At 48.0% G+C, this 23,270-nt stretch overlaps 1 protein-coding gene across 1 annotated transcript in view; it reads right to left on the bottom strand.

The window, feature by feature from the left end:
- Window positions 1-22,536, bottom strand: part of Parp1 (poly(ADP-ribose) polymerase 1) — a 33,680-nt gene extending 11,144 nt beyond the window's left edge. The window contains exons 1-13 of the mRNA XM_051186427.1: window positions 22,305-22,536; window positions 18,073-18,238; window positions 14,584-14,702; window positions 12,863-13,077; window positions 11,524-11,623; window positions 8,146-8,262; window positions 7,473-7,649; window positions 5,114-5,261; window positions 3,823-3,963; window positions 3,085-3,324; window positions 2,867-2,935; window positions 2,510-2,642; window positions 1,385-1,580 (exon numbers count right to left, since the gene is read on the bottom strand). Of these exons, the coding sequence (XP_051042384.1) occupies window positions 1,385-1,580; window positions 2,510-2,642; window positions 2,867-2,935; window positions 3,085-3,324; window positions 3,823-3,963; window positions 5,114-5,261; window positions 7,473-7,649; window positions 8,146-8,262; window positions 11,524-11,623; window positions 12,863-13,077; window positions 14,584-14,702; window positions 18,073-18,238; window positions 22,305-22,424 (1,941 nt within the window). The 5' untranslated portion in view covers window positions 22,425-22,536. The remainder of the gene's footprint in view (window positions 1-1,384; window positions 1,581-2,509; window positions 2,643-2,866; window positions 2,936-3,084; window positions 3,325-3,822; window positions 3,964-5,113; window positions 5,262-7,472; window positions 7,650-8,145; window positions 8,263-11,523; window positions 11,624-12,862; window positions 13,078-14,583; window positions 14,703-18,072; window positions 18,239-22,304) is intronic.
- Window positions 22,537-23,270: the final 734 nt, after the last annotated feature.

Genomic DNA, 23,270 nt, shown 5'->3' with positions numbered 1-23,270 from the left:
TCTCAGGGTTTCAGCCTCAGCATTATGTAAGAGCTAATGTCTATTTTTATTTATTCATTTAAAACAAAACACCAAAATAAATAAAATAAAAAAACCACCCACTAGGGTCTCACTATGTAACCCGGTTGCCCTGGAACATGCTATGATGACCAGAGTGACCCACCTACCTCTGCTCTCTCTGCACTGGGATCAAAGACGTGAGCCACCACATCAGCCTCTAAAATTATTTTTAAAATAATTTATTTTATGTGCACTGGTGTTTTGCCTTCATGTACTATGTCTGTGTGAGGGTCTAAGAGGGCATCTACAACTGGAGTTAGTTGTGAGCTGCCACGTAGGTGCTAGGAATTGAACCTGTGTTCTCTGGAAGAGTAGCCTGTGCCCTTATCCACTAAGCCATCTCTCCAGTCACCTCTAAATTGTATTTTTAATGCAGAGCTCACAACACTACAAAAGAAATAATTTCTCCTCTATGGTACGCTAGACCCCAAGTTTTGGAATCAAAATCTCCACCTGTGGGGCCCAGGGCATTCAATCCCAGCATTTCCCATGCTGAAGCCAGACAATTGCTAGTTTGACTGACTAAAGAGCAAGACCAGCTCAAGCAAACATTAACTCTGCCAGGTACCACACAGCGAGTTTCAGAGAAGATACAGATAATCCTGGGACTAAATCTATACCCAGGCAGGATATCTAAGTTAGTCCAATTCTACCGATACTGATCATTTCGTGTCTGCGCTGACACATGGATTCCAATAAAATGTTCCACAAGGTAAGCATTATAAGAGGCCCCAGAGCACCTTCAGAAATGGCTCTTCCTTCGAGTCTCAGAATCTCTACTTCATGTGGGTGCAGCAATAATTGTAACTGCACTTGCCTGTAATCCCAGCACCCAGGAGGCTAAGTGGGAGGGGAGCCAGCCTGAACTCCCCAGCCTGTTCTCATCTAAGTTTCATTTGATGCTTTATGGCATAGACCCCCCACCCCCCCACAAAGGAGTATTTTTCTTTTAAAGACTGCTGAGATAGATAATCATGCGATTATCTGCCCTTCATTCATCAGGGCATATTGACATGTCAAATTATGGGTTTACACTGCACTTGGGTTGGTGTATACATACATTCTCATATACTACTTGACTGCTAGTTGAAAATTTTGCATTACAAAGATGGTATTCAAGAGTTTTCTTCTGATGTTCTTGGGTAACAACAGCCTCCTGTAATGAACCAGGAAGTTTTCTTCTATTTTAGGGAGAATTTGTCACACTGTTATCATTAACTCCTGTCTAAATGTGTCACTATTCACCAGTGACACAGCTGGGCCACACTGTGAGTCAAAGGGCTCTTTTCTGTAATAGGATGCTGAAGAACTCTACTATGATTACCTGGCCATAGTCAATCTCCAGAGGGTAGAACTTTTTGGGATATTTCGTGAAATTTTTTGAGTGCCAGGCATTGCCGGTCTTCTCTTCATAAAGCTTCATGAAGTGCTCAACAGCGTCCTCTTTGGATGGCATCTGCTCAAGTTTGTTACTGCCGATGACAGTGCCCACTCGGCCCCAGGACCGGAAGATCCAGTACCTGTGAGAGGGCAGGAAGGACAGATAGCAGGAAGAGCTTCTGCTCTGTTCCAGGGTCTCCTCATAAGGGACAGCTGTCCCCCCACACCCCTGTGTAGCCCTGGCTGTCCTGGGACTTGCTCTGTAGACCAGGCTGGCCTCAGGGATCCACCTGCCTCAGGAACCACCACTGTCCACTAACGGACAATTTAAAAAGCATTCTCTCTCATTTGTTGACTGAAAGGTGCTGCAGATGGAACCCAGGGCCTTGAACACACCACGCAAGCACACTACAATCGAGAGACCTTAAAACATTTTGAAACAATCACCTTCATTCTAGTAAGCAGCAAGTGTGGAATGGCATTAAAGAACAAATTTAAATCGAGGTGGTGGTGGTACATGCCTTTAATCTCAGCACTTGAGAGGCAAAGGCAGGTGATCTCAAGAATTTGAGGGCAGTTTGGTATACAAAACAAGTTCCAGGATGGCCATGGCTACAGGGCTATATAGAGAGACCCTGATTTGAAAAACAGAGTAAAATTTAATTTTACTATATGTACAACATTAAGTCATGAATCGTATGTGTATTGGTGTGAGGGTGTCAGATCCTCAGGAACTGGAGTTATAGACAGTTTTGAGCTGCCATGTGGATGCTGGGAAATGAACCCGAGTCCTCTGGAAGAACAGCCACTGCTCTTAACCACTGAGCCCTATCTCTAGCCTCTCCCCCCCCCCCCCTTTAAAACAGCTAGAACAATAGCCCAGTGGTAGATGTGAAGCTACAGCCTGTGATGGCTGATCCAACCATAGCAATAGAACACATGGCCAGCAGCTACAATTTCTTTATGAGAGTTTTCATGATGAGTTCTCCTGTTCAAGGTCCTACAGCAGCCGGACTTCCCAAGGTGGGCAGCACATACTAAGCCTTGAGGGCGTCTGTCCCTGGCTCACCTGCTCTCCTTGTCATCCTCCAGAAGCTGCAGCTTGTAATACGAGTTGGTCCCTTTCACAATGTCCACCAGGCCAAGTGTGGCACTGAACACCTTTCCGCCTTTCTCCAGGACGTGTGCAGAGTGTTCCAGACCTGCCCCAGAGGCAAAGCTCCTATAGTTTTCCCCTTGAAGGACTAGGGTGCAACGGAGGGATCTGTGGGCCTAGGAGTCCCCAGTTAGTCACATGCTCTCTCCCACTGGCCCACATGCTTCCAGGATTGCCTGGCATGGAAAAGATGCCTGAACCCCTCTGGCTACTCTCTGAACTACAGACATCCTAACCACCCAGGGGGCGTGGTGGCCCCTCCTCACTCACCAGAGTCAGGATCAACCGCTGCTCCTCCCTTCAGGGTTAACTTCACCCTCTTTTCAGACTTGTTAACACCTGAGGAAAGGACAGAAGAACACAATACCCAACTAAGACTACAAAGGCCAACAGCTTCCAAAGGCATGCACAGCACCACTGCACTGAGGATACCAGTCACCACACCAGTCAACTAGAAGCCAGGTCACAGGCGGGGAGCTGGACCTCACCTTCCTCCTTGACAGGGCCCTTGCTCTTCTTGGAGGGTGCAGCTGACTTCCCCTTGGGGGCCGACACTTCGACAGGCTCGACCTTCACCTCAGCCCCCCAAGAGGACAAGCTGTGGGCTGAGAGCAGCTCTTGGAGGCTCTTAGTGGAGGCAGACACGTCTTGGAGGAAGTCCTCACACACAACTCGAACGTTGGCTGCTTTCACTTCCTCCATCTTCTTACTCATCTTTTCCACCTCCTCTGTTTAAAACCAGAAAGAAAAAAGAAGAAAAAAAGCCAAACAAACCATAAGCTGAAAAGTAAGTCTACACTTGCAGCTACCATAGCCCCAGAAGGCTTCTTCCCTTCCAAACAGCCGAGCCTCTTCATCCAACAGTCAAGCTTCAGTGGCGCCAGCTGGCCCCTGGGTATGGATTGCCAAGGGAGGCCACCTTCTCCAAACCCTCAGTGTGGTGGCAGCAGGTACTCAACAGAAATGGACTCAGGGTCAGACCCTAACACTCAGTAGTACAGCCTAGAAATATAGGCCCAGGTTCCATTGCCAGAATGTGAAGTAGTAACCTCCACCCTACCTACAAAGGAACCAATTCCTCTCCATTTTCACATCTTTGCTCTGGCAGCGAACATGGGGACCTCCTGTGGAACACTGAACAATGGTGATGAGAATCTGAATCCCAGCTGTGCCACCACAGTCACTGGCCCCTCACACATGAAAAGACATGAGCGTGTTAAACTCACTTTTAGTGCTGATACACAAGGAGGCCTTGTTGGCTGATCCTGTCAACTTGCCCCCGAGTTTCTCAATTGTGGCCTTTGCTTCGTCTTTGTTCTGGGAGAGTTTACCAAGAGTCAGGATCTTCATGTTAGACAGTGGTTTATCTGAGACAGAAGAGCAGAAGCGTCAGGCTAGGCCCACTCTAGTTTGCTCCCAGCAAAGGACAAAGTGATACAAGACCAAAAAACCCAGCAGGCTCCTTGAGAGAAGGCCACAGAAGCCACTGAGTGTGGCCAGTCTTGGGAAACATCTTAGGGACAGAAGCCAACAGCCAGTGGGACGACAAAGGGCAGAACAGTGAACTTCCACCCAAGGACCCATGAGCTCCTCAACAGAGAAACTGGGTAGGATTAAGCCACGGACAGGGTGGTCCAGGCTGGCTACTAGAAAGGCTGCATCTGGAGACAGAATGCTGGAAGAGGGGAGACCAACTCTTGAGTAAGAAAGTGCAGATCAGACTCCCTGGTGACAATGCTGAAGGCCTCCATCAGTGTGTTCACACTGAGCTGAGCTGTTCCAGGCAAAGCAGAGCAGGCTGCAAAGTGCCTAGCACTGACTGTTAGTCAGGCTGGCATGGACAGGGCCTTCTGGGAGCCAAAGGAAGAGTACAGCACTGGTTGCAGCCAGGGCGAAGCTCTGTATCTCTCTCCTGGGGGAGGTCTAGCCTGTCCTCTCTAGGGGGCGGGCCTTGAGGACACACAACTGTATTTCACTGAAGTCTTCGTAGAGAACTACAACCGAGGAGACAGCAGAGGAAGGACTGGCAAGGGAGGGCCCTAATGGACCTCCATGTGCACATGAAGACCACAGGCTTCAAGCAGCAGAGAGGACTCAGAGTAACCACCGCTCACCACCAGGGGAGGAACAGGTGCAGCTGAGCTAGTATCCAGAAGCAGAACCTTGTCCTCTACCCAGCCTACTATGGCCTCCATCTTTACGCAGGAGTCCACATGCCCCAAGGAGCAGACAGCATTTCTCCTTGCCACCCAGCTCTCACTGCTTCTGACGGCCTAGGGCATGGCTCTCATGACTGGGATCGCCCCAGGATCTTGATGGCCAGTGGTGCGAGGAGGACAATGAGCCTGGAGACTGGGGATGTACTTTGCAGTACACTGTGTGGTATACTCTGACCATCCTCAAGGAACACTGTCCATATGGCAAACAGAGCACAGGATACCCACTTCATCACCCTATGTCCTTGCCCAGCATAGCTCCTGGGTCAAACCCAGACCACTCCCCTTCCCAGAATCATACCTGCTGGGGCTGAGGAGTTCAGAGCTGTGGGTGCTGAGGTGACAGAGGGAGGTGGTTCTGGTGGCGCTGGGGCACTGGTCTCTGGAGGGAATAGTCTGTCCTGTTTTTTGACCTTTAATTTCTTGAGGTAGGATATTTCTCGGAATTCCTAAACAATGTTAAGTTTTAGTTTTAGTTTTAAAGGCATCAGATATCTCTTGAAATAAGCTTGCAATAGACTAAGTGGGATTTGTCCTGTGCAAATTAAATAATTTTTTAAAAATTTCTGAAATGGGTAGGAAAATGAAGTTCCAGGAAGAAAGCTTGTTATTGTTACTGTTTACAGGACTTATTTCCTATATCTATGACAGACCAGTTACTATGGGTCCCTAAGAGAAAAATCTTACCCTTTAGGAAAAACAAGGGCCAGTGTGGTGGCTCAGTGTGTACTGCTAAGCTAAGGATCTGGGTTTGACCAAGAGCACACACGGTAGAAAAAACTCCCACAAGTTATCCCCTGACCGGTACACGTGCCCCTCCCAAACTAAAAATAATTTTTAAAAACAAAATAAAAAACCAGTAGACAAATTAGTGAGAGAAGGGTCACCAGCACTAGGACATGGGCTGGGACCTCCCTTGCCTTTCAGTCACTTCTCTTGAGCGTCCACAGGTGCCTACCTCATAGTTGAAAGGAAGCTCTAGGCCAGAAGGGGCAGTGGGCGTGGTGGTGTGACAGCGCACACCTTTAGTCCCAGCACTTGGGAAGGCAGAGGCAGGCAGATTCCTGTGGGCTTGAAGCCAGTCTGGTGTACACAGTGAGTTCTAGGCCAGAGAGGACTACACAGAGAATGAATATTATTCAGCATCAAAATCCAATGATCTATCCAGCTACAGGGAAACCTTGACTGCACGTTCCCAAGTGAAGGAAACTCACACGAGAGGCTGTGTGAACAGCATGCAAAAAGCATTTTAGACCAGGTAACCATAGGAGTTCTAGAAGAGTTAAAACAGAGTTGATATAGAGAATCAGTGGCTTCCAGAGGCTGGAAGAGAACAAATGTAACACTAAGAGTCTCGGGGCAATAAATGTTAAATGATACTTTCTTAATGGGTACATTTCAGTCTACATTTATTAAAACCCATAGGCTGTGCCATGAAGAGTCGGCTTTAGGGTAAACTGTGAACTCTGGGTGATGGTGTGTTAGTTAGTGTAGGCTCACTGGTTTTCACAGATGCACCACTCTGATGCATGGCACTGATAGTGGGGAGGCCTAGAGGAATCCCAAATAAAACAAAATCAGCACCTCACATACCCAGTGACAGATTTACAAGTTTCCAAAGGAGACCAGGTTACACCCCCTTACTTGTTAGGGAGGAACACATGTAGCGAGTCCTCTTTTATTCACTAGGAATTATTCAACTGGCACAGTTTTCTGTATCCCAAGTGACTCCTAGTAGTAGGCTTGCACTAGGGAGGGTAGTGATCACTTGATGATATCACAAATAAGCGGCTCTGGTGAAGGGCAGTCTCTGAGCTCCTAAGTCTCCCTCTTTAGAAAGGAACTTCCTAGTTGTACCCATGTGCAGCAAATGGCAAGTGAGGTGCCAGACACTGTCAGATTCACACTCATCAATGCCACATGGTACAGGAAGGTCAGAGAGAGGCCTCTGCCCCCAAGAAAGCAGTTCTGTTTGGACAGAGTGCGGCACACAAATGCCAGGAGATGGGGTATGCAGAACACGTATGTGCCAGCAGTACCCGGACAAGTCTGCCAAGAGCCAAACAGCAGCTGAGTTGCCTGGGTATAGACACCTGGTACATATAGTAGCCTGTGGAAGCTCTGGGAAGTAAACTCAGGAAGGGTCCCGTGTGTTCTGGTGGACACCAAGGAGCTGACTTTTGGTCTGAGATAAGCACCTGGGGGATAATACAGTTATGAACTCCAATGCTTGGACATCAAACATCACTGGAACATATTGTGCACTCTTCCCGCCAAGAGATGTAAGTACACACTCTGCATGTAATGGCTGATTGTGCTCATTGTCAAGTTACAACTGTCTCCACCAAAGGCAGAAAAAAAGATACACAGATGCTATATAGGGAGTGTAGAATTTGTAAGTCAGAAAGTTGGGCAAGTTGAGATTTTAAGGGTGAGGAAATGATAAAGTCAGGTGGGCTATAGAAAGGCAGGCAAAGGGAAGCAGAGTGTAATTACAGCAGACAGAGGGAGAACGAACTCTACTCAGCATTGATCACAAGGAAGGGTGAGGAGCGTGGACTACCTGTCACCGTAGGACCTGGATGGAGTGTGGATGAGTCTAGAAGGCGGAGGGAGCCGTGTTTCCCTGCCTACAGACCCTTTCCTTTACAGACCCTTACCTTTGGGGTTACCCATTCCTTTCGGCTGGGAGTCTGTGTCTTGACCATGCACTTGGTCCAGGCAGTGACATCCCCAGTACAGTAGTAAGCATCACTCTTAAAGACCAGCTGGCCTGAACACTCCTTGCAGGGAAGGAGGGCCCCAAACGCCATGCCATCAGCAACACGGTCCAAGATCTGGAGAAAAATGTCAGAGATCAGAGGTTCAGGAAAGGACAGCCACTACTGCAGAAGGAGGACAACAGGCCCTATTCCCCAGAAAGAGGCTGTATCTAGGCTCTACCACAGCTCAGGGGCCAGCTTACAACACAGTCTAGGCTTTACACTTTTGGAATCCTTATATCTGAGTGAAGGCTTCCTGCTGCAACCACCTCAGGAAATCAGAAAGCCAAGGGAGGCCTACAGCATTCACCCTACCTACCACACAAGGAGTGTCCAAAGCAGGTACAGGGTGGCTTCAGCAGCCCTGGGACACATGGCAGCAGATGGCAGAGGTCCTTAGGCCAGTGTGATATGAGCACATGAGGCAAAAGTACCTGCTCACCCTGGGACCTCACCAAGTTCTAAACCAGGACAAACATGTGGCAATGTATGGTATAGCTGGGGACGCCTCCTGGAGCCGTGATTTCCTTAAGGGCCTTCTATGTGTCCCCCGAAGGCGAAGGCAGCTCACCGCAGACTCTCCAGACGGCACTTGCTGCTGGTTGAAGATAAGCAACTCCTTCAGGTCATTGGTGGAACACGCTTTCTTCAGTTCATCTTTGATGTTCCAGATGAGGTCGTTCTGGGCCTGAGGATGAGACCCACAACTGAGATCAGTATTTTTAAAAATAAAAAAAATCTTAATATTGTTTTATTACTGGTAAATTTAAAAAATTACATTCATTAATGTGTGCATGCTCACATGTTCCATGGCATACATATGTAGGTCAGAAAATAACTTGTGGGAACTGGTTCTCTCCTTCCATAATTTAAGCTTTTTTTTCTGACAAAGGGTCTCTCTATTATATATAGCCCTGGTTATCTGGAACTAGCTATGTAGACCAGGCTAGCCTTGAACTCACAGAGATCTACCCGTCTCTGGCTCCCAAGTGTTGGATTAAGGTGTGTGTAACCATGTCTAGATCCAATATAGCATTTACAGATCAAAACTCAATTAAGACTAGGGTCAAGTGAGGGGCTGGTGGATACTGCCTTGGTCTTTGGGCTGGCCACTGAGGCAGGGTATATGGGCATCCTTTTAGGGTAATGAAAGACCTGGGGTGGTCACTTTAAAAGTTCTAGCAGTAACTTTTAGGGAGACTGGGCTAAGACAGGATCTCACTCAGGAACCCAGGCTGGCCTCAAACTCACTGCAGTTCTCCTGCCTCACTCAGTGTTTGCTGATTAACAAAATGGCTCCGTGGGTATAGCCACTTGCTACTAACCTGATGACCTGAGTTTGTTCCCTGGGACCCATATTATGGGAGCAGAGAACTGAATCCTGCAAGTTGTCCCTGACCTATACATGCATACCATGTATATGTACAAACATGCAAAAACAATTAATATAAAAATAATAAAAATCAGACTGGAGAGATGGCTTAGAGGTTAAGAGCACTGTCTGTTCTTCCAGAGGTCCTGAGTTCAATTCCCAGCAACCATATGGTAGCTTACAACCACCTAGAACGAGATCTGGTATCTTCTTCTGGCGTGTAGGCATACATGTAGACAGGACACTACATAATAAATAAATGTTTAAAAACAAACAAACAAACGAAGTTCGGGGAGCTAGAGAGATGGCTCAGTGGTTAAAAGCATTTAATGCCTTTACACAGGACCTAGGTTTGGTCAACATAATGGTGACCCCCCCCCCCCAACCATCTCCTTGGGCACCAGGCAGGCACATAGTGCACAAAGAAAGGTATTAGACTAGGTGGAAAGTGTCTTTATTGGCTAGACTCTATTACCAGAGCAGCGGGCTCTGGCACTGAATTTTCTATGGCACATCTTGATGGAGCTGGCCTGTTCCTCCAAAGCAACCGGACCAACACCACCCTCATCCAGGGCTTAACCTTCAGGCAAACCCATGTGCACATCAAAATAATCCAGGTAATACTCTTAGAAAACATTCTGCTAAGTGTAGAGGAGACCACTTTTAAGACTGAATTCCTGTTGGGCTATAGTGGTGCACACCTTTAATCCCAGCACTTGAGAGACAGAGGCAGGTGGATCACTGAGTTTGAGGCCCAGCCTGGTCTACAGAATGATTTCTAGGACATCCAGGGCTACACAGAGAAACTCTGTCTCGAAAAACCAAAAGACTGAATGAATCCTTTATTGCACAGGAGCCCTGGTGTCCAGCCCTCAGAAATCTGTTTCAAGAGACAAAGAGAAGCAACTAGAAGTTCTGGATAGGGCTTAGGGTCCCAACAATTTCCCAACACCCACTTAGATTCCTTAGAGTCTCCTACACACTTAAGCTCAAGCAGGAATCTTCATGACCTCTTCTGGGACTGGGAGCTTAGTTCACTAAGTGCCCACTCTTTGCTGGTGCTTTAAGTCCCACCTCATTTATTCTCACAACTTCCTGCCAAGTAGGTGGGCCAAGATGAGCCTCCACCTTCCCTGGGGTAGCAGGCAAGGTGGACACTGCACAGCAGGCTGCACCTCCTGAGTCAGAAAGGAGAATGCTGGCCCTACCATACAGTACAGGCTGCTTCAACACCAAGGAAAGACGTTCAACTCCACCATCTGATGCCATCACCACACTCAGTCCCTGCTTCCCAGTGCAATAACATCCTTTTCACTTCTCCCTATAGTGGAGCACACACTGTGATACTAGAAGCAGCAATTTATGAACACAGGTTTCATGGAAATGGTAGACCTACTTCTCTTTTACAGACGACAGAGATAGATTGGGGTAGAGGGAGGAGTTGAGAGGGTAATTCAAACTTCTGGCTTGCTTTTCATCACTAGCAACATTGGGAACAGAACATCAGCACACCACTGATGGGAATGCAAAGACATGAAAGTCTCAGTTAAGAGCACTGGCTGCTCTTGCAAAGGACCTAGGTTCAATTCCCAGCACCCAGCTCATAGCCTTCTCTAGCTCTAGTTCCAAAGAATCCAGTATCTTCTTCTGGTCTCTAGGTAGCAGACACACACATATAGACACACAGGAAGCCAAAACACCCTGTCCCCAGAGGAAAAGAAAGCAAGTTGAACTTCACATTCATTCAAGCAGAGGGCTCTACCAGTCAGAACCAGATCACATATTGCTTCTCATTACTGAGCCACTTGCAAAAGCTGAAAATCACAAACTCAAACAGATGGACCCTGAAAAATCATGTTCCCAAGAATAGACCAAATGACTGTTCTCTGCACAACCAGCATTCTCAGGGTAGTATTTGCTTCCCTGCTCCAACACAGCATAGCCAACAGTGATGAACCCTTGTGGTTGATGACCATAGAGTTAGTGGGGAAATTCCTTTTTTGGTTGTTGCTTTGCTTTGTCCAACCCCCTCCCCAAGGGTTTCTCCGTGTAACCCTGGCTGTCCTGGAACTCACTATATAGACCAGTCTGGCATAGAACTCAGAGATCTGCCTGCCTCTGCCTCCCAGATGCTGGGAGATTCCTTTTTTTAACTGCATGCTTTCCAGTCCTTTGTTAAATGAGAGACCTTCATTTTAAAAAACTAGACAAACTTTCTCCTTCTGGCATCTGGGATCTTAGTCTCAGTCCCCAACAGTTAGGAACAAGCCTACAGGTGTAGGATAGTCGGTGATGCCTGGCTAGGACTGGAGCATGCATCACTTTGTGTCACCCAGTAAGTTTGGGGAGACATGGGACATTCTAGACTGTATGGTTCTGGCTGCAGGCCTGGCATTTGAGCCTAACGTGTTCCATTGCCCAAATAAAAATGACTTCTGTGAGGGGGAGGAGAACAAGCTGGGAGAAAAGCCTTCTGGCTCAAGAGCAGCCATGCAAGCAAGAATGGTCTTGGTAAGTAGGGACAGCCGGATGTCCTCCTGCACGAGAAGGGACAGAAAGGAAACAATCAGGACTCACCTTGAGGGCCTTTTCCAGCTTACTGTCCTTGTCCTTTCCTTTTTTAGATTTCTTTTTGGCCACCTCATCCACTCCATCCACCTCATCACCTTTTCTTTTTCTGAAAGACACAGGACTTAATAAGAATCAGAGCCCCCAGGTGGACACCCAGCACCACCAGGTTAACATGCCTTAAAGTCATCTTAACCCCTTCAGCTGCCTCCTTTCCCACTCTGCTCTTAGGGAGCTGCTGTGACTTTCAGAACATCTTTTGACAGCGAGGGGCCTGGAGCTCACCTCAGAGTCCAGAACAACTACGACAGACCAAGGGCTTGTCACACCAGATGCTAAACCCCACGTCTCCCACATACCAAGAGATGGGGAATTGTAGAAAAGCCAAACACAGCTCCAAAAACTGACCTAGTTGAGCTGTGGTGACATACACCTTTAATCCCAGGACTCAGCCTAGATCTTTTTGAGTTCGAGGCCAGCCTGGTCTACAGACTGAGTTCTAGGACAGCATGATTTTTACACAGAGAAGCCCTGTCTTAGAAAAACAAAACCAACAAAGCAAGCCTACAGTGAGACACAAGGCTGCTCCCAAGTCCACCATGCATCCTGACTGAGTTCATCCTGGCATTTTCCAAAACCGTTCTAGGGGAGCTGCAGCATGGGCTATGGTGATAACAGGATGAAACAGCTCACTCAGGCACAGGGCTGAGCGGAGCGCCCATCACACCAATCATGCTCAACACACTCTGTTCTCCAGGCATAATGGTAGCCAGCGAATCCCAGGACAGCCTCACCACTGGCCTGACTTGCTAGCTTCACACCCCAGAGCCACTGGTACTGCACTATGAGCTTGTGTCAGGATCTGGAATGATGCAAACGTCTTGGTGACAGTTCATCATGAGCACAGCACATAGGTCTGCGATCCTCGGCATGTTCTCTAATCAGCCACCCTAGAATCTAAGTGCACGTGTGGGCCCATCTGTTCTGATTCCAGGCCCTTCCTGCTGTCCACCCACTTATGAATGGCCATGATTCTCCCAGAGATCCAGGCACAGAACGTCTCTGCTGCACGGCCGCAGCAATGTGAAAGCAACACAGATGCGGAGCCCCACAGGGTGGTGAGCCGTGGCCATTCACCCACGCTGGTCCAGGTTCAGAGAACCTAGGGTATTACTCATGGCTGGTGAGCCGATGGGTAGAAGTGGGGTGCTGGGACAGCAGATGCCCCAGCCTCTCTGCTGTCCCCATGCTGCTGTAGGCCCATGGCTCTTTGCTCTCTGACCATCAGCAGAGGAGTGGCTCTGCAGGCCTCCCCTAGGACTCTGTACCCTGACCACTGCCCACCTACCCTTCACTCTTAACTCCCGGGAGCTGCTTCTTCAGGGCTTCTTTGTCCTCCGCAGAGAGGAGGCTAAAACCCTTGAGCTGGCTGGCACTATACTCAGGCCGGAAGCCTAGCTCCTCCCGGTTCTTGACAAAGCAAGTCGGATGGTACCAGCGGTCGATCATACCCAGTTGTGGCTTCTCCGGGTCTAGCATCTTCTTGGACAGGCGCACCTGGCCCTGTAGGGAAAATAATGTGGTACCTAAGGAATAACAAGGCTGGACAGGGAACAGCTAGCCTAAGGCATTTAGTTCAAACCAAGGCACAGGTAGCAACCTGGAAAATCTTGACTCTTAAGCCATCAAGGATCGTGGGGTACCCTTAGGCCCCTGCACTTACATTCTATGAGATGGACATGCTACCTACCGCATTAATAAGATGGTCTGCACTTACATTTTAGATAACTACCTACCACCTACCTGCTTAGACAAGTAACAAAGTACTAACAACCCCCCCAGGAGTGGGTTGGGATGCCGACATGATGTACTGGTCAGCAGTGACACTGCACCATTCTATGATGGCTTCAGTGTGGCAACTTATCCCTACAGGGTCTTGTCACCTATCCTCACCCTCCCATAGACTCTGGTTGCTGTATTTAAGGGTCTGGCCAAGCTGCAGTGATAGGCAAGAGCTGGGTCCTCCCAGCCTGCCAGGTGTACACTTCCCACAATGGACATTCCTAGAACTTCCTCACCTATGAGGCAACTGCAGAGAACCAGTAGACAGGGCACCTGACAATGTAGGAAGCTGCATCTGGGGCTGAGTAACACACATGCGCACACAACAGCCTGGTGCTCCCTGGGAAGCAAGAGCACCATAATTTTTGCCTCCAATTTTTAATGGTGAAAAGTGAGAACATTTAACAATGATTATCTCCCTCAGTTTCAGTGTTGGTTACATTTGGCTCCTGAACTATTCCCAAAGGCCCTTAGAGCCCCAGACTGTGATACTCATGGGAGGCGGTGGAAAGCCTACTAGGTTAGAGCTTTGGGTTCCCCTTGATATTAAGATGTCGGTCTTTCTCTTTTGCCTTCATGAGCTGAACAGACCTCCCTTGCCATGCTCCTGCCTGTGTGATGCCACATAGCCCCAAACCAACAGGGCCAAGAAACGATGAGTGAAACATCTAAAACTGTGAGCTAACACGAGCCTCCCTTTCTTCAGGTGGTCTATCTCTGGCATTGTCACCATACAGAAAAGTGACTCACATACCTCAGTCCTCCAAGGGGAGAAGCCCTCAACCAGTGCTACATGATTCGTGGCACCGGAGAAGAGAATGTTGGTGAGCACAAGCACTTTCTACCCTGTTCTCAGCAACACAGCCCGCCTGCCCACCACCTTCAGGGTTAACTGGTGGTAGGGGAGGCTGGTGATACAGGAGCCCTAACCTCAAACCCACCCCACAAGAACTCCCCACGCCTGCTGACTGCGGGGACCTGTGCCAGTGCTCTCCAAGGTCTTTCTTGCAGGGACCCCTACAAGGGAGGCAGCAACCCAAGAACACAGGACTAGGCTTTCCCAAAAGATGGGTCATTCTCATCTCTACAAGGATCTCCACTGTATTCTTAACCACAAGTGCCGAGGTAGAATGTAAAGGCTGTTGGCTCTTTTCTCCTGAGACGCCAATGCCCCCCACCTAAGGCAAGGACCGACCGGGAAGTGCAGACACGGGATCCCAGGCCTACCTTTTCTATCTTCTCCATACAGCCCTTGCATGTACTCCTGTTGGACTTGGCATACTCTGCCGCAAAGTCACCCAGTGTCTTCTCCTCCGCTTTGCCACCACTTCCATCCTGGCCTTTGCCTGAAGAACAAAACACATCACCACTCAACTCTGCAATCCCCAAATGCCCCCATCTTCTGTCTTCCTCCTTCCAGGATCCTCCCACAAGGACACTGTGTTTGGCTGACCACAATCAGTCTAGGATATCTCTACTGGCAACAACTGTGGTTACTTTCTGTTATAATTCCCATCTCAGACTTCTCATTACTATTGTGTGTCTATGATTCAAAGTTAAGCGTTGAATTGCAAGGAGCATTTAAATTCAGATCAAATACAAGCCTATATAAGACCCAAACACATGGTGAAGGGCTGGGGGAGAGACAAAAGCTAGATTAAAAAAAAATTATTTTGGTGTATAAATGTTTGTTTTCATTTAATTGGACTTTGTTATATAAAATAAAATTTAAAAAAACAAAAAAAAATTATTTTGCTTTATGTGTAGGGGATTTTGCTTGCATGCCTGTGTATCAGGTGCATATCTGGTGCTTGTGGGGGACAGGGGAGGGTGCTGAATTCACTGGGACTAGAGCTGTGGACACTGTGTGCTACCATGTAAGTGCTGGGAATCGAACTAGTGCCTAGAAGAACTCCCAGTGCCCTTAACCACTGAGCCATCTCTACAGCCCCTAGATTCATGCTGGGTGTTGTGGCACATGCCTTTAATTCCAGCACTCAGGAGGCAGGGGACAGCCTGGTCTATATAAGAAGTTCCAGGATAACCAGGGTTAAATAGGGAGATGTCTCCCTCATCTAAAGATTAATATGGTGAGATGGCTCTGAGGGCAAAATGCCTGACAACTTTAATTGAATGGCCGCGACTCATGCTGGAAGGAGAAAGCTGATTCCTACAAATTTTCTTCTGGCTTCCACAGGTGGCCCTTTGGCCCACATATGAATACAATAAATAAGTCAGAACATGGTAATAGTCAGGGGGTAGCCTCAGGATCCATAGAAAAGCTACTAGTAAGTATACTCTGAAAATTTATAGGAAACCAGCACAGTATGCAAGCATGAAAGCCATTTCCACATGATATAAATAAAAACCATTGGGAACTAAAAGCACACAGCTATTTAAATACATAGAATACTTCAGAGAGTATAACTTAATTTAAGTACACAAAATATTTCACAGAGCTCATCCCTGTCATGATGGACTCTCTTAGCCCTCTGGAACCAGAAAGCCCAAATAAAATCTCTCTTCACTACGTTGCTTTGGTTACGCTGCTCCTTCGAAGCAGCAGAGAAGTAACTAACACAGCCTTTTTGGCAAATGTGCTTAACAACAGGAAACTCCCACTGTCTTCCTTGCAGCTACCACAAGCTAACTTAAGCCCAAGTGTTGTGGAATATTTGTACAATGTGTAAAGGTGCACTTCTGTGATAAAAAGATGAATGGCCAATAGCTAGGCATGAGGTATAGGTGGGAAAGGAAGAGAAGGAGGAATCTGGGTTTTGCCAGGAGTCACAGAGAGGAAACAGGAGGTGCAAGATGGAAGAGAGGTAACATTGCGTGATACAATGTAGATTAATATTCCCACAAATAAATCAATAAATGTAACAAAAAATTATAATTAAATTGAAAAGTGAGCCACAATCCTTGCCTTTGGTCAGTGGCTTGCATCTAGAATTAAGCACTCAGAGTTCAGGAATAAAGCAGACATGGAAATCATGATAAGCAGGCTGGGGAGGTAGCTCAGAGTATTTGTTGCTCTTGTAGAGGATTCAGGTTCAATTCCCAGGACCCATACATGGTAGTTCATAACTAACTCTAGCTCCAGGGAATGCAAAGTTCTTTTCTGGTCTTCTTGGGAACCAGGCACAAATGTGGTATGCATGCATACATATATACATGCTGGTATGCACCCATGCTCGCTCGCAAAACACTTATGTACATAAACAAAATAAATAAATCTAAAAACATTAAAAAGAGGAAAAAAGAAACCACAATAAGCTACAGACTCAGTATCCCCATCCAAAAGGCTTAGCAATCTGTTCTCAAGTTTAGATTTTTTTTTTTTTTGACTTTTAGAATAACTACAGATACATAAAACATCCCGGAGACAGGATGGGCTGCAGGTCCACACATGAAATCCATCTGTTTTCACAGACACATTATACACAAAGCCCAAAGGTAAGTGCACACAGTATTTCTAGCCTGTCTACAATGTTGACTCCAACTGTCATGAAATCAGGTGTGGAATTTTCTACCTGTGGTATGTATTGCTGCTCAAAGTTCCTTTTTGTGTAGCACTTGATATTTTTGGATGATGGACACTCAAACCGTATCAGTATAAGAAAGTCTGCTGGAATAAACAGTCAACAGCCCAGAGTCACCAAGAGAAGACTGGACTAGAAAAGTATGGTATTCAAATGAAGAAATACAGCTCAGCTACAGAAAAGATCCAAGGCCACATCCAGCATAGAAGAAAGTACATATATTAACTCCTTTTCTCCCTGAAACTAACTCTAGGCAAAACTAACCTACGAGGCTACAAATCAGAATAGAAGTCAGCATAGGAATGCATACCTGCAATCCCAGCACTCAGAAAGTCACAACAGGAGGATCACTGACTGTGAGATCTTACACTTCTCATCTAAAGTATTTTCCTAAAAGCTAAGAATTATGGCTGGCCACCCCAAAGCCACCGAGGGAGAGAAGTGGCCCCAGGTTCTTTTTAGGTGTGTGCTGCACTTCTGACTTGCCACAGGGCTGAGTGACAAAGCCAGGCAGCAGCACTGGAGCTCAGGGGTTTGGATGGCCCAGAAATGGCTCGTAAGTGCCACAGAGTTTCTCTGTGGAACCCTGTCGCCCAGGAACTCAGCTCCATAGACCAGGTTAGCCCCGAACTCTCCAAACAGATCAGCCTGCCTCTGAGAGTGCTGGGATTAAAGGTGTGTGCCAACACCACCCAGCCTGAGGTATGTTTCCAACATAACCCTGGGTGTCCTTGAACTCACAGAGATCTACCTGCCTCTGCCTGAGGTCTGTTTCTTCTTTTTTTTTTTAAGGAAAGAATTACTGGTATGAGAGGAAGAAAAGGTACAGAAGTCTCCCCTTGGTGTAACTTGCCCATGTAAATAAAGGAGGGACCCAACTTAGTAAAGGTGTCCTCTAACCTCTATATGCATGCTGACACACACACACACACCTCTATATGCATGCTGACACACACACGCACGCGCGCAACATACACTACTAATAGTAAAATAAAAAATTTAAAACCTATTAAAATGGGAATTATGCAAATTTATAGGCTACAATTCCAGCATCTGGAAAAAAAACTCAGACCTCATGCAATAGAGCATGTGGCTGATGAGGATCTGCTCTGGAACCCTACATGTGCAAGACAGAGACAGGGCCTTACCCCTGTCTGCTCCCCCCCCAACACACCTGACACACCCCCAGCCTCTGCTGTCTTCTTGACCTTCTGCTGGTCATCCCATCGAAGCTCAGAGAATCCATCCACCTCAAGGTCAGGCTGCCGGATGGAGTGGCCCACCTTCCAGAAGCAGGAGAAGTGATACCAGTGTGGGACCTTTCCGTCGAACATAGGTGACTAGAAGTTATAAAGCAGAGGTAAGGGAGATGTTAATCTCTGTGTAGGCTACAAGTCCACCCTGTTCCCAGCCCAGGGAGCAACGGGAGCCCTGTTCTCTTCCCTGCGACTGCCTGGTGTTCTCCATGTCACACAATGACTTGCAAATGGATGAGAAACAGCTTACACTTCTCATCTAAAGTATTTTCCTAAAAGCTAAGAATTATGGCTGGCCACTCCAAAGCCACCGAGGGAGAGAAGTGGCCCCAGGTTCTTTTTAGGTGTGTGCTGCACTTCTGACTTGCCACAGGGCTGAGTGACAAAGCTAGGCAGCAGCACTGGAGCTCAGGGGTCCGGATGGCCCAGAAATGGCTCATAAGTGCCCTGGCGGTTAAAAATAATGAAGAATCAGACCCAGATGACGATCAGGCAGAGCAAACATGTCAGGAGCAGCAAGGCTTGCAGAGTACAATGAAGGGAAGGTCTCCAGGCCTCGAGCTAGGCTGACCACTGGCTTCAGGGAGACCCCACCTCGCAGGGGGCCTGAGGTAAAGGCACTGAGCCGCTGCTGGTGTTTGCTCTCCTTACGAGGCTCTGGGCTCAGTGCCGCCCTGTTTTAGAGATGGAGACAGTGCCTGTGAGAAGGGAGACACAGGCATTAACCCAGTTTCCTGCTGCACTTCCTACATGAGCCATGTTGCTGTGAAGAGGCAACCCTATCTCACAGAAAGCAACAACAATGGGGGCAGAACCCGATGCCAAGGTTCCTCCACCGTCCCCACGGCAGAAGAGCTACTTAACACAAACTGCTTTCTGACCTAAGAGAGATGGCCCATGATGACTGCCTTCAAGGATCACAGAGGAAAAGGCCAATGAAATAAAAATATTAAAGCAGCATTGAACATAAACACCTTGCTGAAGCTTGAGAATGGAATTGTGGAGACAAGTGGTATTTGGAAACAGCATGACAAACAAGGCACTCCTCCAGCTAACTACTTCCACTCCACGAGTGGCCTCCTTTTAGATGCAATAAAATGCAAAGCTGAGGGCTCCAGAGATGGCTCTGTGGTTAAGCTACTTTCAGAGGACCTGGGTTCGATTCCTAGCACCCACAACCACCTGTAACCCAAGTTTCAGGAAATCTGACTTCTGGCTTCTTTGGTCACCAGGCACACACACACAGGCAAAACACTCACACACATAAAAATTAAATGAAGATTTAAAAATCTAAGGCCGAGACCTGCCTAGATGACCCAATAGTAATTGTTGCAGGGCCTGCAAAGCTCCTCAGAGCTCTTCAAACTTCCTCAGTTGCCTCAAGTCCCACCCACTGCTTCCCTGGGGATGTACTCACCTGAGTCAGAATCTACCCCAGTTTCATTACTGGGGCAGGCCTAACACTTACTCAAAGTTTCAAACCTGCAGAGGAGAGGTGAGGAACTGCATAAAAGATGGCCTCTAAACCAGACAACAGATGGCATTTCCGTGGACCCAGCTTGGTCATGCCAGGCAATGGTTTCAGATCCCAGAGTCCCTTCTGCTTTCTGCAGCCTTAATCTCTGCTACTCCACACTCACTCTTATAAAAAGGCCTCCACAGAAAAACACTCTGACCACTGCCAGTGTGCTAGGATGGTGACCTCGATCTAGGAGCTATGAAATAAGCAAGGTACAGAATCTGGGACTTGGACCTATCAAGAACAGAGCACCAGCCACAGACCAAATGCCTCCCTTAGCCCTCAGCAACCATAAAGGCCAGCTGAGGACCTTGCCAGCGGGAGGGAGATGGCCTTGTTCTGAGCATCGCATTCTCAAGTCCTTCCAGGGTTGTCCCTGTCTCCCAGTCAAGAGGCTGAGGGTCCAGTTTCTCCCTCCAGCAAGGGTCCCTGGAAAAAATTAGGTTATCTGCTGCTCAGAGAACAATTATCCCATACAAATGTAAAAGAAGGCATTTAAATTCAAGCACCAGAAGAAGGGTTTCTTTGAAACAAGCTAGTCCAGGCTCAGCCAACAGGTAAACTCCCAACTACAATTAAGGAAGAAGAGTCCCCCTTACTTTGAATAATAAAGAGTTTCTTTCAGAGTCAATAAAATCCAGAGTCCCAGCCTCCCCATCCTTACCTTTCTTCCTAGACAGTAGTGGGGGCAGGGTCATAATTTCAGTGAGGACTATTCTCTGGCTAACACAGTAAACCCTAAAATGCCTAATAAAATATACAAGGTCTGGAAGAAACAGAATATTTGAAAGGTTGGGCTTGGGGGAGGCAGTGACAGGCAGATCTCTGTGAGTTCAAGGCCAACAGGATGACAGTGAGACCATGTCTCAAAACAAAAAAACACGTGAAAGGCTGGGTATAGTGGTTTAGGCAGGCAGGCCTGTAATTCCCAGCACCCCAGAGATGGAGGCCAAAAACAGCCTTCAAACCTTGTCTAAAAACCAACCAACCTACTTCTGGGGAAGTACCATTACTTCAAATACCCTCCCCATAAAAGCTGCCGTAATTAGGGTGGGGAATCCTCAATCATAAAGTGATATGAAAATGTAAGCCTACAATACCTTTGCTTTTCTGTTTACACACAAGATTGGAAGAAATAACAGGTTTAGTTTAGAAGCTGGCAAGGACATGGACGCCAGTTTTCTCTTAGGCCCAGAGAGCCTTGAGGGTTAAGTTCAGAGGCCTCAGTGGGAAACGGCTAGGAACTGTTCTTCAAATATTAGGATCTTCCCTCTTAGCTACCTCCATCTTCCTGTCTTCTGTGAATAAGGACTTTTAATCAAGTTTCCACACCTGACTGGACTGGGACATCTTCCACGCCTTCCTCCTATGGCCCAGCTCCATCAGATGCAAGGTTTATCCATTCTCCACACATTCCCCAGAAAAGCACCCAGAGTGGGTTCCCTGTCCAATCATGAAGGCAAGCAACAAAGATGTGCCTAGCAGTACTTGTGATTTTTGTCACCTATGATATAGACACAAGTGCAGAGCCTGGGACCTAGCTGCTGCTTAGTAAGTGTACATAGAATGAATGAGAACTGAGCGCCAGGCATGCTGAGCTAGCCAGTCTCTCCCGGAGAACCAAGGTGACAGACAGCTTCAGTTCTTGCCATAACGTGAAATAACAGAAGCAAGTGGGTCCTTGGTACCCACTGGGTGAACGTCTTACCCCCTGCCCCCTAAATAAGTACGAACACCGTTGTGGGCTGTCAGGCCTTTCTGAAACACATTACAGCAGCTGACAGCAAGGAAAATCAATTGTCTTGGCCATTAGCTGTGAGCCTGGGAAACTTGAGGATATGGGGGAGGTAGGGACAGGGCAGGTGAGAGCGGCACTAGCAAAGACGTGCATCAGAAAGCCAGAGCCCAGGAGGCATAGCCTCTGCAACTGTTAAAGACCCTTTAGCCCACCACCTCACAGTGCATCCCAACTCTTCTCTAACCATCACGAGGTTAGTGAACAGACCAGATAAGCAAAAAGCGACCAGAAGTCGGTGACCTCGGAAAGTTTGGAGAAAATGTTATTTCCAACTAGAAATCAGGCCCAAAGCGAACGTACTGTAAAGAAACTGCACCGCTTTGCACAGCTAAAATAGAAACACCGAGAGTGAACGAATGTTGATAGGCTAACCAAAAATAGACTCAAGGAAAAAAAAAAAAAAAACCAAAACCCCCAACCCCCTAACTAACCCCCACATGTCAGTCCTCTTTATTCACTCAGGACAAAAATTTTTCAGGACAAGGTAGGCCCAAATCAGAGCAGCTTCAAAGACCGCGCGCACGTCCTCCACCCCCCACCCCCAGAGAAGGCAGTGCAATTAACATGAGCTCTGCCTCCATCCAGAGCCAGCCCAGAGCCTCCTTGTTTTTACAAAGCCAGATGCTCTCACTTCCCGGGCTTTTCTTGCGGGGTCAGCTCAATCTCCCGGAAGGGGTCGGCCTGGAGGGCCTCAAGGATGGCGGCAGCAGCGCCGCGGGCCTTTCCCGCCCTTCTCCCCGTTACTTTGAGCCGCAGGGGGAGCGCGGCGGCCCTGAGCACAAACAGCCGCCGTGGCCGCGCCGTCCTGCGTCCCCGGCCCGGCCCCGCCGCACCTGCACCATGATGGCCATGCGGAGCGAGTCCTTGGGGATACTCTCGCTGCATTTCTTGCAACAGGCGCGCCCGCTCTTAGCGTACTCCACTCGGTAAAGCCTCTCCGAGGCCTCCGCCATCCTAGCTCTCGCGCCTCAGCGGCAGCCAGACACCGCCGCCTGCTCGCTCCGCTAACGTGTCGGTTCCCGCAAGCGAGCGGCGCCGCCTCCGCTCCGGATAGATTGCTGATGCCTGGCGGCGGGACCGCCCCCAGGCCCGAGCGCGGGGCGGGGCTTCTGCTCATGGGGCGGGGCTTTGACACGCGCTTTGGGGGTTGCGTCCCAGTGCGAGTGCGCCTGTGCACGCTGGTCTCGCTGCCTCTAGGCAGGGGCAGGGGCGGGGGCCTGAGGAATCCGACAGGCGCCACCTCTTTTGTCGGTTTGTTCCAGAAAGGTTTCCTTCCTCTCCCAACTGCTTACTACACCTCATCCCCCTCACGTTTTTCTCTAGGTCTGTCTGAGAGCTAACCCTGCTGATCCCAGAGCGTTCTGGTCTGCAGCCTCCAGACTGCTGGCACAGAAAAACAACCAAAGCCTAATTTTTCATTCTTAGTAAAGTGAAACACATAACTATAAATTCCAAGGCAATGAATGAGCAGTACCTGTGACTGTTGGCAATAATTGCAACAGATGTTTTCAAATCATACATTTGGGGAGACCTCAAAATATTTAAGGTTATCACCAATTGAAGTTATGGTAATTATTAAACTTGCTGCTGTTAGATCTTGTTATTTAATATAGCACTATGATTTTAACGTAATTGGCCTCATACAGACCTGGCTGGCCCGGGTCTTGTCACGCAGATGAAGGATGAAGTTGGCTTCAAACTCACAGAGATTCCCTTACTTCTTTCTGCCCTAAGGTGTTTGTAAACTTCCTGCCTGTCAGCAAACTGGTTGGGGAGCTGGGGCCTACTTGCACATGAGT

Source organism: Phodopus roborovskii, unplaced genomic scaffold (assembly GCF_943737965.1).
Source record: "Phodopus roborovskii unplaced genomic scaffold, PHOROB, whole genome shotgun sequence".
Taxonomy (NCBI): Eukaryota; Metazoa; Chordata; class Mammalia; order Rodentia; family Cricetidae; genus Phodopus; species Phodopus roborovskii.
The sequence above is the reverse complement of the archived record's forward strand: the minus strand, read 5'-3'. Positions and strand labels throughout refer to the sequence as shown.